Source organism: Rhinatrema bivittatum, chromosome 8 (genome assembly GCF_901001135.1).
Source record: "Rhinatrema bivittatum chromosome 8, aRhiBiv1.1, whole genome shotgun sequence".
NCBI classification, from domain to species: domain Eukaryota; kingdom Metazoa; phylum Chordata; class Amphibia; order Gymnophiona; family Rhinatrematidae; genus Rhinatrema; species Rhinatrema bivittatum.
The window spans coordinates 206,047,788-206,063,888 of record NC_042622.1 but is presented as its reverse complement, the minus strand read 5'-3'; the positions used below and the strand labels follow the sequence as shown (position 1 = coordinate 206,063,888).

The window sequence follows — 16,101 nt, the reverse complement described above, 5'->3', positions numbered from 1 at the left end:
CAGCATGTGGCCTGAGCCCTTCATGCAAGTCTTGGCCAGAGATAGCTTGGGGCTTGGCCCCTGCTCTCCCATCAACATGGGTGCCTGCCAGAGGCCGTGCCGATTGCTACAGAATGTACCCTTCTCAATTTTATCCACTAGCATGTCACTGAATTTTTCTGCAACGTAAGTACAGTTTGTAAGCTAAGCCCAGTTACCGTAGAAAAACACAGCACACACCACAGTGAGATCTTTTCTCCTGGTTTAATAAACAGCCTGGTCTCCCTTTTGTGAGCAACAGGGTTAACAAAATCTTGGCAAAGCCTAAAGCAGTATAGAAAATGTAAGACACTGGCACGCAATGGACAAGCCCACGACGACGAAGACAATGACGACAGCAGCAGCAATGGCATCCCGGGACATGGCGGTAGTGTGCCAGGTGACCAGAGTGGCATTGTGTCAGAACCAGAGCGCCACACAACCTGGCAGCACAATGGTCACCCCCCCCCCCCTCCTGTGGCAGAGCCCATGATGCAGAGGCATGACACAACATGGCATTATGTGACAGAAAACAGCAGCATCGTGTGACATGGTGGCACACTGCACTTGCAAGACACACCGTGTGAAGTGAGGATGCCGCGTGGTATTTTGGTACATCACATGACACGTTTAAGTGGTTAGAAGAGTGGTTATAAAGTTTCATGGACAATTCAAATATCAAGCTTTTGTTCCCTATTAGCACAAGGACACTACTCGTGAGCTTTTCGGTTTTCCTGACAGTGCATGTTCCACCCGACGCCCCTGCCTGGGGACTCCGAATGCCGCCCAGTTTTCACGTTCTTCTCTTTCCACTGACAACAGATATCTAGAACTATCTGGAATCTAATACCGGGGGAGGGGGGGGGGCGTACATGTGTAGATCAGAGGTGGGGTGAAGGGGGGGGGAGGTAACTGGACTCTCAGTTTTTCAAAATGGAATCGTAGACCTGGTAGATATACTGAGACACTTCAGGGGCTCGACACTTCAGGGACAGCTGTGAAAACAAAAGAAGAACAAACCAATTGCAATCAGTTGAACGGGTACTAATAAGCAGCTGCGGGTGATACAACAGCATCAGAAGGCATTTTCAGCTGCTCAAGGGGCTTTGATGTGGAGCAGAATGGAGACCACCAACTCGCTCCTCAGCCTTCAGGTGCTGCTGACCTGTGAGTGAAAGGGTTTTGTGATGCTCTGCCCAATCCCAAACTATCAGGCCTCCTCCCTTCTGACTAAAATGAATACATTTTACAGCACATGTCTGCAGAGTAAAACATGCGCATATATTCTCATTCAAATAGTGAAAAATGATTATGCATGAGAAGATATTGCTTTTATGAATTTTTTAAATGGAAAAATACTATTACAGATGCACCAGTATTTCTGTTAGGATGTTGAACCATACAATTTCTTTTAAAGATTAACCAGGAACAATTTTTATGTTATTCTCTCTCTCTCTTCACTCTGTTATCAAACAGTGATTTTTAATATGACAATGCTAATAAGAGAAAGAGTGCTGACTGTTCACAGATCCTGTGGTTGCACAACCACAGAAAATTTGTGGCCCCAAATCTAATTATTCTGAGGGATGTATAGTTCGTGTACTCAGCTCTGCTTCACATCCCATAATGTCAGTTCATATCATGCTGTTGGCTGTTCTAACTTACATAATACACCGGTGAGTTCTAGGCACATCGGTGCTTACTAATGTTTTAATTAATAAAATAACCTTTAGACCCCGTTCTGGCGCAGTGGGACGGTCCAGAGCTTTGCCTGCATGCAGAGTGCTGTATCAGGGTAGGCAATGTTCCGCCCCATCCAGGGACTGAGCTGCCTGATCATGCTTTGACGTGAGCAAAGAATATGTGCAAAAAGCCAGCAAGTCCGTTTGATCGCCCTGTTTTGAAATGGGGCACAATGGCTTTCATTTGTGCGGCTAAGACTTGCTTGTATTTTGTTTTTACGACAGTGGACGGCAATGCATTAAGTCTGAGAAATCCGATTTTGCTAGGATTCTATATGCAGTTGTGGTACGGGCTTACCGCTGCAATGCTTTTGTACACAGGCCTGCCACTAAACAGCCTGGAGTGTCTGCAGAGAAGTCAGAATGCCGCAGCCAGACTGTTGGGTATTAGGAATCATGTCCTTGCTCAGTCTATGCCCTCTCCATTGGTGACCTATTGAAGAATGGGCCAAATTTAAAGTTTTAACTCTGGCCTTCAAGGTCCTTTGTGCATTGGGCCCTGATTTTGTTGAGTAACTAGTGTGCTACTTACCCGCCTGCTCTCTGCGCTCCCAAGGACAAAATCTCTCAGCTATTCCTCCAGCTTGGCAGGTACCACTAACAATGTGTATTCTAGATGATCTGCTGCTGTTGAGATGAGCATTAAAAATGGGGAAGTCACATTTTGCTTGTTCTCTTTGTATTACTTACTCTTTTTACTACTGCTGATTCCTGCTGTGAAATGAGTGCAGTTTAATTGGTTTATATGATGTGGTTCATGTTTTTGGAAGGTGCATGTTTGTGATCCGCCCTGGGTGGTTTTGAAAGGAAGGGCTAAATACGTATCAAAAGTAGTAACGTTAAACTGTGCCAGCAATCTGCCTTTGCGGTCTTGTTTTTCGCCCAGTCTAAGTCTGGCCTGGGATTTCTAAAGGCCTCCTATGGCTCTCATCTCTTTCAGGTCCGGTGTTCTTTTGACACTGGTCTTCTTTATCTGGCAACAAAATCGCAAATGGTATCAATGTAAAAACGTCCCTAGGGACCACTGAAGGGGCTTTGCCAACGGCTTCTGTGTTTGAACAGCGGCAAGGATGTGAACTCTCCCCTTCCCCCAGCTCCCCGTGCACACGATGGGTCGGGGATGAGCTGACATTACTACTCGGCGACTGCTGGGACAAAATGCTATGAAATGCCAGCCCCTAAGGAGAATTCCTGGACCTCAGCTCTGGCACACCTAAAAGTGCATTGGGCAAGCCACAACGTTAAGCAAAGCCAAACACATCCTGCTTCCTCCCAGCTGCCGCAGAGGAAAACGTTTAGTGCCGTTCCACTGCAGGACGTGCTGTTGCTTCCAGCAGTCACAGGATCTTTTCACCAAATGCTTTCTTTCATGGTCAGTGGTTGTGTCTACGGCTTATGTTTCATGTTTGGATTGGAAGATTAAAAAAAAAATGCTTATTCACTTAATGCTGCTAACTCATTTGTGAAAACTGTTCTTTTCCTAGATGTTAAATGCAAATCATCTCCGTATGAAACTGCCTCCTGTTGATTAGGAAATGAAGAACATACTAGTGTCAGAGTTAGTAAAGCAACTGGAATTAAAGTCATAAATGAACATAGCCATTTTGTATCGATGTTTTGGTGCTGGTAGGCAAATGTCTCACAGGTTAGTGCTCTGCAGGCTCAAACATGACCTTGGAGTTCAGATCAAAATGACCTGAGGACAAGCGAGTATGGACAATAGTTTCCACTGGATTGAAAGCATGTGCCTACAGACAATGTTTGACTGAGGACGAACCTCTGGTTGGCCCCCTTCAGTCAGAGCTTGACAAAGTATGGGAATGACTTCCAGTCTCATGGACCAGTGTAACTTGCTGAACACTGGCCCGCTAGGGATTTCAGACCCATCTCTGATCTCGCTTGCTTCAGACCACTAGGATGCTGTAAGGTCTGGATCTGAAACTTTAGCGTGGATGTCTCGGGCGAGATGAATGGATAGTGCTGTGGGGCTGGAATGACCTTGCAGGCATCAGGTTAGACAGCAGATTCAGGAAAACAACCAGCTAGAACTGGAAAATGCAAAAGGAAGATTTTGGGCCAGGGATGAAGAGTTCAAAGTTCTGCTTTCTTCAGTGTAACTGAAGAGGGGCAAATGATGTGACTCGGTTATTTACACTTTTGAATAATAGAAGGACTAGGGGGCATTCCATGAAGTTAGCAAGTAGCACATTTAAGACTAATCAGAGAAAATTCTTTTTCACTCAACGCACAATAAAGCTCTGGAATTTGTTGCCAGAGGATGTGGTTAGTGCAGTTAGTGTAGCTGGGTTCAAAAAAGGTTTGGATAAGTTCTTGGAGGAGACGTCCATTAACGGCTATTAATCAATTTTACTTAGGGAATAGCCACTGCTATTAATTGCATCAGTAGCATGGGATCTTCTTAGTGTTTGGGTAATTGCCAGGTTCTTGTGGCCTGGTTTGGCCTCTGTTGGAAACAGGATGCTGGGCTTGATGGACCCTTGGTCTGACCCAGAATGGCAATTTCTTATGCTCTTAAAGATATGCACGTCCATACCACACATTTGTCACCTTCAAGACATCTCTCTCAAGCCAAGCATTCTTTGACCTCCCCACAAACAGCAACATGCAAATTGCCAAGACTCACTGTATAGTTTGGGTTTCCTGGTTGAATCCGCAGCTCAGCCAAGATCCAGATGCCGTTGGTGAGCTTCAGGGACTGATAGAGCATGTCCTGGCCTTCTACGTTCCTCTTGGCAATGGTGTACACACTATTATTCTGGAGCTTGCTGGAAACAGTGTCTAGACACAATAAAATCAAAACTTTGAGCAGAAAGTGACAAACAGTATGAGACAGACACTCACAGGTGCACATTCAGAAAGCCACCGAGCAGGTAAGTTATCCACGTTACTTTATCTGGATATTCAGCAGAACTTATCTGGTTAATATCCAGGTAAAAGTGACCCAGATAAAGTTAGGTCTGCTAAACAGCACTCAATATGGTTTTCTCTGTTAAATATCAGAATGCACTTGCCATGATTCCCACCCTTCCCCTTTGTGTTGGGGATATTTTTGAGAGAATAAAATTTATGTGGGTAAAGGTGGATTTTACCCACATATATCTTTTGAAGATGGACCTCATGTGCTCACATGCTGGGGCAGGAATATGACTCGAACCATGTGCCCCAAAACGTGTCCAGTAAGCCAGCTCTCTCAGACAGCCCATAATGCATTTACATACAGTATGGCACTGACCAATGACAAGACTGCTTTATTAACGATTGACAACATCGCAAATCTGCAAAAAGGTTGACCAGAAACCCAATAAGAGCACACATTACTTGAAATAAAACTGTTCCCAGTCTACACTGTGTAACTTGGACTCTAGTTTGGAGGGTGCAGGTTACAGATCTTTTAAAATAAATACAATTATTCACCTTTCCAAACCACTCGTATGAGCGTCCCCTTTTAGAGTAAGCTCATTTTTCAATTTTGGCTCTCTTGAAAAGTTGGCAGGTGCCAATACGCATTGCCAAACTTTGGCGACTGTGACTCTAGCTGCCCAAAAGCTCAGCTCTAGAGCCGGAATAACCAAGGCGGTCCCGATTCCAGTTGTATCCTGGAATACATCGCCCCAAAAGCATGAATACTTTGGCTAACGTCCACCACGTGTGGCGGATGTGTGATCCACGACACCTGCATTCTCTGCAGGAAGGATTACACCTTGAGAAAAAAGTAGGATACCTGTAAGTCTGATGGAGCAGCTGGCTTCACTCCATTTGCTAAACCAATTATATAACAATTAGATACCAATCATTGCTACTCAGCTGGCCAGAAATCTCCTCATTCCACTTTGAAACAAATACCTATTGTTTTTGTTTACATTGCACATAGGTTCTATTACCCCTGGTAAATAAAACAATTGCTTTCCCCTTTTCTTGCTCTACATGCAGTGTCAGTTCCACTGCATTCAGGCACCTTGCAGATCTCCCCTGCCTTTTTTTTTTTTAATAAGAGTTTTTTAAATTTGTGACTAAGTGCAACTCAACAGATTTTGTACTCACTGATGAGATAAACAATTGAATGCATTCTGAAGAACACAGTTGCCACACAAAAACGCAAGCCCTTCTCCTCCCCACTGCAACAATCCAGCAGAGAAGGTGCGGAGAGAAAAAAAAAATATCACCAGATTGTTAATGAAGAGGAACATAAGGGAATCAAGGTCTCCTGATCAGTCGATGACCATTCTTTTAAACAGCTCCCTCACAATTCCCCTAAACCCATGTGAGCAGCCACGTTTAGGACGGTTTCACAAACTACATCATAACAGCAAATGTTTTCCATTTGTAGGCCAAGAAACCTGGCTTAAAAATAACATCCCACAGCCAGGCTGTGGAGGTACAGTGACAAAAGTGACTTCACTGAATGGATCTGGTCATCCCAGGACGCGGGAATGACAGTCCAGTGTTTTAAGTGCTTGAACACTAACGCTCTGGAATGGCATCAGATTGGTTCACACTACTTGTGATGTCATTTATGATGTCATATCCCAGCAAGACAGATCAGAACCAGTGTGCGAGGTACCTTGTGATACAGCTCTGGACACGGCTGCTCACAGGGGTAGGGGGGATTGCAGAGTGCAGCTTAATGAATCTGAACAGTAACTTAGCAGTAAAATGTTAATCAGTGCAGGGCAAGCAATATTCTTGGACAGGTGTATTTCATTTATTTACTTTGGGGAAAAGTACATAAAAACACTACCTGGCAGTCAAGGCTGTGTCAAGCAACAAGATACAAGGCATGAGGTTACAAGCACTAGTAAAGAACAAAGTAGTGCTTGCCAGCCACTTAAATACAGTTATTACTATTTGTTCCAGGGTATCCAACTGAGCTATTTTAAACACAAATAGCTTTCTGATGTCATCGAGCTTTGGAAAATCTGCCACCAGATTGGCCAGAAGATTATGTACTTTGAACCATGCTCGGCAGGCTATTAATGGATGTTTCTCTCTCCACTCAGATTGCAGCATTTCCTGTTTCTATACTAGCGCAGCATGCTGCAGAAACATACAGCCAGCTGGCTGGAGCGGCACTGCCAATAAGCAGCAGACACTGGGGAATGTGCCCAACCTGCTCTCTGTCGCTTATTCTCCCCCCAACCCCAGTGCCCAGCGATGTGGTCAGGCAACACTACTAAGCCATGCGTTACTCAGGCAGGAAAAAAATGATCGTACGCACAACCTATCAGTGTTAAAGCAGCACCACAGCTAAACCTTTGCAATACGTTTGATGACAGGACAAAACATCTACAAAAGCCTTCTTTTTCCTGTAAGTCTCTCTCATTCCTGGAGAATACAGGTCTGAGAACTGCTCTTCCCTGTGACTTATGTACAATTAAATGAAGGTGCTGTGCTTCTGTTTATCATCAGAAAATTGGTCCTAGCACTGCAGGCTGTGGAGCTGTGTGTGGGATTTCTCTGACCATTCTGTGGGGTCAGTTAAGAGCAGGAGCCCGGAGGAATCCTTGCCCAGATTCTGGGAGAGAGAAAGTTTCAGGTATTGCTCACAGCTAAGTCCGAGGCTCTGCTGGAAGCCTGGAGGACTGTGGCAATGGATTCTTAGGGGGCCCTGGACTTTCAGCCAGCAAGCCTGAAGGAGCCTGAAGGTCCCTCTCCCTTGGGTCAGAAAGCATCAAAACTGTTGCCAAAGAGCTGCAAATGATGGCTCTCCAGCTCTTTAGAGCAGGTTTGGGAAAAATCCTGATTAGGTCCAGACAGAGCAGAATGCGGCTGGAGGGAAAAAACATAAAAGTTAAAAAAAAAAATAAATAATAATTCACATATTGATGGACCTGAGGGCCAGGCACTCTGTGCACTGGCAAACAAAAGATCTCGGGCAGACTCCTGCTCCTCGGGTAGCACAGCACCCTCTTACAGCGCTACCTAGCATGGCTATATCCGAAAAGCTGCACTTGGAGAGATGCAGCCTACGGTTTCTATCTGAAGGGAAACCTGACCATGTCACCTAGACCTGGGGGACAGAGAGAGAAAAGCAAATTAAAAAATAACTAATAATGAAATCTCCCCAATAAGTAATCAGGTGGTCACGACTGGCCATCATATAAAACAGGTTCCACCCTATATATATATCTTTGGCATGAGAGCACTCGTCACCTAACCAGGAAGTGCAGCTGAATCTGTTTTCTCACACAAGTAGAAGCGGCTTGCTGGGCTTAGAAAATGGGCAATGCGAAGGCCGAACAAAAGGGACTGGCTGCGAGGTGAGTGGAAATCAGTAGCCCCCACGATCACACCTCTCGTTCCCAGGCTGAAGCATTCTACTCTGTGCTAGAATGAGATGTTCGGCTCATAGGCATGCATCCACCCCCAAGACTCCCGGCGTCTGATTTTAGGACGGCGATCCTCAGAGCCGTCTGCACGTGTGACCTGGCCGGCAGGAGACCATCCCTCCCTCGGTCGCAGGGCTCCACAAGGCGCGTCCTTTTGGCTGCGTTTTAGAGGAGGCATCCTGGTGAGGGGGGGAGGGGGGGGTCGTGTTTTGGGAAAATAACGTGGGTAGCTTGTATTTTCAAATCTGTGCGCATTGCTCTCTTTGCAAAATCTGGCCACGCTAAAATAAAACAACACATGATGAAGTCCATGGTGGTGGGTGGGGAGGTATTTTGCATTCACAGCGCATTCCAAAGGGAAAGGGCCTGCCCGCGTACTCGCCAAAACTTGGTACAACGTCTGCGGGTAAAAAGCAAAGTGCAGAGTTGGCCCCTACGAGGTCTTTTAAAGCGCTGAACCAGATTGGCAGCTCTTAAGGTTATTGCACTGTGAACCGATTTCACATTGCTCCTGATATAAAAATTAATTCTAACAAAACGGAAGTTCTTATAATCTGCCACAAATTGAACTAAAAAGAGCTAGAAGTACTGAATTTCCAAAAGATACCCCCCCCCCCCCCCCCATCTCATTCGAAGTCAAAGATCTCGGAATCTTTCTTGAGAGTGAAATGAACATAATTAAAGATGGTTATTTTAAGTTAAACGTTTTAAAACGATTAAGACCCCTTTTACATAATAAAGATTTCAGAACAGTTGTGCTAGCCGTCGTTTTCTCAAAAACAGACTATTGTAATGATTTATTGTTGGGCCTGCCTGCCTCGTCCATCAGACCCCTCCAACTTCTTCCAAACTCAGCAGCTACAATTCTAACTCACGCTGGAAAGGCTGAACATATAACCCCGCTCTTAAAAGAACTGCCCTGGCTACCTGGCATATACTGCATTCACTTTAAAACCTTATCTTTAATCCATAAGAGAAAGTTGAACGGCTCACTGCAGCTTTACATTTCCATGCCCCTCAAAGAAGCACAGGATCAGCAGACAATGGGACTTTGCCAATTCCATCCCCTCAATCAAGCGCATCTAAATACAGTCAAGGAAAGAGCATTATCCATCGCCGGGCCACACCTGGGGAGCTCCTTACCGCAAAAGTTAAGGCTCAAAACAAGCATTAGGACATTTAAGAAAGGAATCAAAACATGGCTATTTCAACAAGCTTTTCCTTAACCATATAGTTCAAGTTCCTGTCTCAATCTCTCATTTTTTCTATTAATCTTAAATGTTTTCTTTAAAAATGTTAATATGCTTTTATTCTGTTTAAATGTTTTATTAAGGAATTTTATGTATTTATGATTATGATTTATTTTGAAAACGCAAATGTTCTCAACTGTGCATTTGATAAATTGTAAACAGATGTGATGTTTTATACAAACATCGGTATATAAAAATCAATAAATATTGGCCAGTGATGTCATGAGAACATCTATTCTCTCTGTGGGAATATCTGTGGGGTTTTTTTTGTGGGGGGGGGGGGGGGGGGAGGGAAATGCAATGTCAGGGCCTAACTTTTGCCAAGTAGCAGAACTTTGAAAGATCCAAGAAAGTGCATTTGATCACTTCTGAAAGAATAATTCTAAGCAGAAAGGATCTAGGACTCTGCTGGACAAGGGAGAGGAATGAGTGGAGATCCTGAACATTATGCACCCTGAATATGTCACACGTGATTAAAGAGGAGAATCCCACCTCCAATCAAGCAGATGTTGTGAGTCATTAAACACAGAGTATATCACCTCCTGCCACAGAGATCCCATGCTCTGTTACATCCAAAGCATATCATTAAGTCTGGTGCTGTGTTATATCCAGAGCAGATCACCTCCAGTCTCAGATTCTGTGCTGCATCATACCCAGGGTATATCGCCTCCAGTCACCTAGATCTGGTGCTGAGTTATACACCCAGACCAGGAAACACTTCCAGTCACAGATAAGATGCTCCACTATATCTAGAGCACATCATCTCCAGTCACTGAGGTCTGGTGCTGTGTTATATCCAGAGCAGATCGACTTTGGTCTCAGATTCTGTGCTGCATTATATATCCAGGGTATATCACCTCCAGTCACAGATCTCATGCTGTGTTATATACCCAACAGCAGGTCACCTCTGATCACAGAAATGGTCCTCCATTATTATCCAGAGCCTTTTACCTCTGGTTACCGATATCCTGCACTGCATTATATCAGGAGCACATCAATTCCAGTCCCTGAGATCCGGGGCTGCATTAAACCTTGAGTACACCATAATCTTGCGCTGCTTTATACCTGGAATGTATCGCCTCCAGTCACCGAGTTCATGTGCTACGTTACATCTAGAGCACAGCATGTCCAAGCACTGAGACTACTACTATTTTCCTGCACAACTGCTAGAGTTCTGCTACCTCTTGTCAACAGAGCTGACAGAAATGGAAGCTAGAGTGAGAGAGTTGTGTGTGTGTAAGGGATGGGTGGGGAACGGGAAGCCAGAAAAGCAGTGCATCAGTGGCGTAGCCAGAGATGAACTTTTAGGGGGGCCCAAGGTTAACATGGGTGGGCAGTTGACATACAAGTCTAGGCCCTACTATTTGTTCTCTTATCAATAAATAATGCCTTAGAGTGCACCTGACAATGGATTTCTAAGTAGTTTCATCATGAGTGATGCTTTAAAATATTTTCATTCTATTTTTTCAAGCACTTACCAGCAATAAAAATACCTTATTAATCTATATTAATTTATTTTATATTTATTCAGTTTATAAATACACCTCATGTAAAAAATAAAAGTTTAACAGAAGCATCAGATCCAATTATGTAATAAAACAAATATCAATGTATTTTTTTAATAAATCCTCTTATCAAAAAATGCAGAGAATATCATAACTACAAGAACATAGTGATAATCATAATAATCATCATAAGAACTTAAGATCTGTAACAGGTACAGAACTAGGACATGCAAAAAAATATATTCAAATGCCGGTGTCACCTCAGTGACAGCAAAACAAACTCCCTCCAATGCCAAACACTTTGTGAAGTAAAACAAATCCCTACAAAAAAAAAATCCAAAACACCTAGAACCTTTCAATGCCATACCATAACAGCAGTAACTCTCAGGACTCAAACAGCAGCAAAGGAAAACATTACACCAAGCCCTAGAGCACTAATACACTACATAGTGGGCCTACAGAACAAGCCAAACTGCTACAAATCCCTACACGCTAGCAAAATACTGCACTTCTGTCACACATTGCAACACAGCAGACCCTTACCTAATACAAAATAAGAGACTACAAATTAGAAACAAACACGCAGACAAAACTGAAATGGAAAGCCTGAGAAAGCAGCCTCAGCCTCTGAACACTGGAATACCGAAGAAACAGCAAAATGCAAATATATAAGAAATGCATTCCCAGAGATAGCATTTTCCAATTGCTGAAAGTCAAAAGATTTGTTTTTTACCTTTGTTGTCTGATCTTAATTTTCTAATCGGTTGGTCCCAGTCTCTTTGTTCCCCTGGTCTATCTTTTCCTAATTCCTTTTTCAGGATCTATCTTCTTTTTACACACACACACACACACACACTCTCTCTCTCTCTCAGACATGCACTCTCTGAAACACATGCTTTCTCTCACACAGGCACACAGGTTCTCACTCTCGCATGTTCTCTCTCACATGCAGGCTCACTCTCACTCGCAGGTTACCACTCCCACACACACACACAGGCTCCCATTCCCCCTCACAGACACACACAAGCTCTCACTCTTACATTCTCTCTCACACACAAGTTCACATTCCCACACGAACACAAAGGCTCTCACAAGCAGGCTCACACACACAGGCGCTCCTATTCAATATCTTACATGCAGGCTCCCCCTTCCACACACATATGCTCCCTCACACACATAGCTTTCTCCATTCCTACATGTTCTCTCTCATCTACACACTCCCTGACAGGCTCCCAGTCACAACACCCGCCCCCCCCCCAGGCAAGCTCCCAGTCACACACACACACACACACTAGGCAGGCTCCCATTCACTCGAAAACACAAAACCCAGGCAGTCTCCCCATGAGGAGCAGAAAGGGGAGCCCATTCTGCTACTGCTACTCCTCCTCATGTGCCGGCCCCTGCAGTATTCAAAACTCTTGCGGCTATGACTTCCTCTATGCTGATCTTGTGCATCATGAGATCAGCATAGTGCACGTGATAGCTGCAAGCATTTTGAATTCAGTAGGGCCAGCACACGAGGATGAGCAGGCCAACAGGCTCTCTAAGGTCAGGTTTCTCTTCTTGGCCGCCAGTGGGATGGGGGTCCACCGGCTGCCTCCCAGGACTCATTCTGTCTCCGGCCACCGGTAGGATGCAGGCCACCTTCTCTTCAATTGACAGTGGGACAGGGTCCACCGGTGGCCTCGGCACTACCTTGTAGCACTATATACATTTTGACTTGGGAACATTTTCTCTCAGATCCAGTAATTCTCTGACATGTTTCTCAACTGTACCTTGGGTGGACAATTGTCTTGAATTTATCAGTCATGTCTAATGTCCCTTCCTGCCAATTCTGTGTCTCACTGTATAACTCCCCTCCCCCATGTGGCGTACATGGGAGACATCCCCATTGTTGGGTGAGGGCTGGGGGAGTCTCCACTAACCCTCACAGCCATTTGAGCAAGGGGGGGGTGCCCAGCAGCTGCCATTATCCCCTCCTGCCTGGGCTCACGCACATCCCCCCCCCCCCCCCCCACAGCACCTGAGCCATGCTACCAGCTCTTCTCTAACCCATTTCAATACATCTTCTCCCCTTTCCAAGGCAAACAGCTTTGATTTTCTCTACATTTGGAAAACAGCAGTTAAAAAAACAAAACAGAGCAGGCAGGAGTGGATAAATCCTAAAGAAAAGCTCACTTTTTGAGTTTCGTTTCCTCCTTCGTTAGCTGGTTTCCCTGTAAAGGATAGGAAAATTCCTTCTTACCTGCTAATTTTTGTTCCTGCAGTACCACAGATCGGTCCAGGCATGCTATATTATCAGAGAATAAGTTAGTGTCACACGGGACAGGGGTTTCTGCTTGCTATCAGCGGAAGCAACTACAAGGATCAGGTGGAGAAGTTTTGCCTCAGGCCCTTAGGAGCAGCTGCTTTGCAGTGAAGCAGCACGGCACACTCCTGAAGAGATTTATTTTGTGTTTAAATGCAATGCATACATTGCCAGGACACATTAATCAAGCAGCAGACAGTGGGGATCAGCTAGGACCTTTGTCAGGCAGATTTATCACAGCTAGAGCTGTATAAACAAACTGATAAGGCACCGGTGATATTTCCTGCTCCTTGCACAGATTATGGAAAACGTCACGGGCTGGCAGTGGTTCCCATTCGCAGATCCATGGATCACTGCCACGCCGCAGATGCACGCAACTCTCCCGTCTTCAAAACGTACAGGTGAGATGGTTTGAACATAAGAACATAAGAAAATGCCATACTGGGTCAGACCAAGGGTCCATCAAGCCCAGCATCCTGTTCCAACAGTGGCCAATCCAGGCCATAAGAACCTAGCAAGTACCCAAAAACTAAGTCTATTCCATGTAACCATTGCTAATGGCAGTGGCTATTCTCTAAGTGAACTTAATAGCAGGTAATGGACTTCTCCTCCAAGAACTTAGCCAATCCTTTTTTAAACACAGCTATACTAACTGCACGAACCACATTCTCTGGCAACAAATTCCAGAGTTTAATTGTGCGTTGAGTAAAAAAGAACTTTCTTCGATTAGTTTTAAATGTGCCCCATGCTAACTTCATGGAGTGCCCCCTAGTCTTTCTACTATCCGAAAGAGTAAATAACCGATTCACATCTACCCGTTCTAGACCTCTCATGATTTTAAACACCTCTATCATATCCCCCCCTCAGTCGTCTCTTCTCCAAGCTGAAAAGTCCTAACCTCTTTAGTCTTTCCTCATAGGGGAGTTGTTCCATTCCCCTTATCATTTTGGTAGCCCTTCTCTGTACCTTCTCCATCGCAATTATATCTTTTTTGAGATGCGGCGACCAGAATTGTACACAGTATTCAAGGTGCGGTCTCACCATGGAGCGATACAGAGGCATTATGACATTTTCCGTTTTATTCACCATTCCTTTTCTAATAATTCCCAACATTCTGTTCGCTTTTTTGACTGCCGCAGCACACTGCACCGACAATTTCAATGTGTTATCCACTATGACACCTAGATCTCTTTCTTGGGTTGTAGCACCTAATATGGAACCCAACATTGTGTAATTATAGCATGGGTTATTTTTCCCTATATGCATCACCTTGCACTTATCCACATTAAATTTCATCTGCCATTTGGATGCCCAATTTTCCAGTCTCACAAGGTCTTCCTGCAATTTATCACAATCTGCTTGTGATTTAACTACTCTGAACAATTTTGTGCCATCTGCAAATTTGATTATCTCACTCGTCGTATTTCTTTCCAGATCATTTATAAATATATTGAACAGTAAGGGTCCCAATACAGATCCCTGAGGCACTCCACTGTCCACTCCCTTCCACTGAGAAAATTGCCCATTCAATCCTACTCTCTGTTTCCTGTCTTTTAGCCAGTTTGCAATCCACGAAAGGACATCGCCACCTATCCCATGACTTTTTACTTTTCCTAGAAGCCTCTCATGAGGAACTTTGTCAAACGCCTTCTGAAAATCCAAGTATACTATATCTACCGGTTCACCTTTATCCACATGTTTATTAACTCCTTCAAAAAAAGTGAAGCAGATTTGTGAGGCAAGACTTGCCCTGGGTAAAGCCATGCTGACTTTGTTTCATTAAACCATGTCTTTCTATATGTTCTGTGATTTTGATGTTTAGAACACTTTCCACTATTTTTCCTGGCACTGAAGTCAGGCTAACCGGTCTGTAGTTTCCCGGATCGCCCCTGGAGCCCTTTTTAAATATTGGGGTTACATTTGCTAACCTCCAGTCTTCAGGTACAATGGATGATTTTAATGATAAGTTACAAATTTTTACTAATAGGTCTGAAATTTCATTTTTTAGTTCCTTCAGAACTCTGGGGTGTATACCATCCGGTCCAGGTGATTTACTACTCTTCAGTTTGTCAATCAGGCCTACCACATCTTCTAGGTTCACCGTGATTTGATTCAGTCCATCTGAATCATTACCCATGAAAACCTTCTCCATTACGGGTACCTCCCCAACATCCTCTTCAGTAATCAACACCGAAGCAAAGAAATCATTTAATCTTTCCGCGATGGCCTTATCTTCTCTAAGTGCCCCTTTAACCCCTCGATCATCTAACGGTCCAACTGACTCCCTCACAGGCTTTCTGCTTCGGATATATTTAAAAAAGTTTTTACTGTGAGTTTTTGCCTCTACAGCCAACTTCTTTTCAAATTCTCTCTTAGCCTGTCTTATCAATGTCTTACATTTAACTTGCCAATGTTTATGCTTTATCCTATTTTCTTCTGTTGGATCCTTCTTCCAATTTTTGAATGAAGATCTTTTGGCTAAAATAGCTTCTTTCACCTCCCCTTTTAACCATGCCGGTAATCGTTTTGCCTTCTTTCCAAAAGTAACCACTGGATCTGTTTTAGATAGCGCTGAACAATGGGGCATTTTGGTCTTACCTCTGCAAATCCCTCTTGAGTTCTCCCTCAAGTCTGCTCCAGGCTTACTCTGTTTAACTTGGTGTTAGGCTCTGCCAGGGTTTTTGGTACATATTATTGATTGTGTGCTCTGTCAGTATTTTTCAGTTTCTGGTAAGTTATGACGAAACTCTCCGTGGGGCATGCAGGCCTGCAGCTGCCGATTTCCTAGGGGGAACTTCCTCGGGGAGTCCCCCAGTGAGCCAGCGCCTCCCCCATATTCTAACCCTGCTCCCAGGCCCCCTCTGACCCCCGCATGGGAGAGATAAGGGGAGAGGCAAGTTTCAGAGCCTTTTTTTTCCCCCCCCCTCGTTT

The 16,101-nt window shown here is 44.4% G+C and overlaps 1 protein-coding gene across 2 annotated transcripts in view; it reads right to left on the bottom strand.

Annotated features, from left to right (window-relative positions):
• Positions 1-224: 224 nt before the first annotated feature.
• AP2B1 (adaptor related protein complex 2 subunit beta 1) overlaps positions 225-16,101 on the bottom strand; it is a 340,179-nt gene continuing 324,302 nt past the window's right edge. For both annotated transcript variants that reach the window (XM_029612743.1, XM_029612744.1), the window contains 2 exons: positions 4,405-4,559; positions 225-1,013 (listed from right to left, as the gene is read on the bottom strand). In XM_029612743.1, the coding sequence (XP_029468603.1) occupies positions 939-1,013; positions 4,405-4,559 (230 nt within the window). In that variant the 3' untranslated portion in view covers positions 225-938. The remainder of the gene's footprint in view (positions 1,014-4,404; positions 4,560-16,101) is intronic.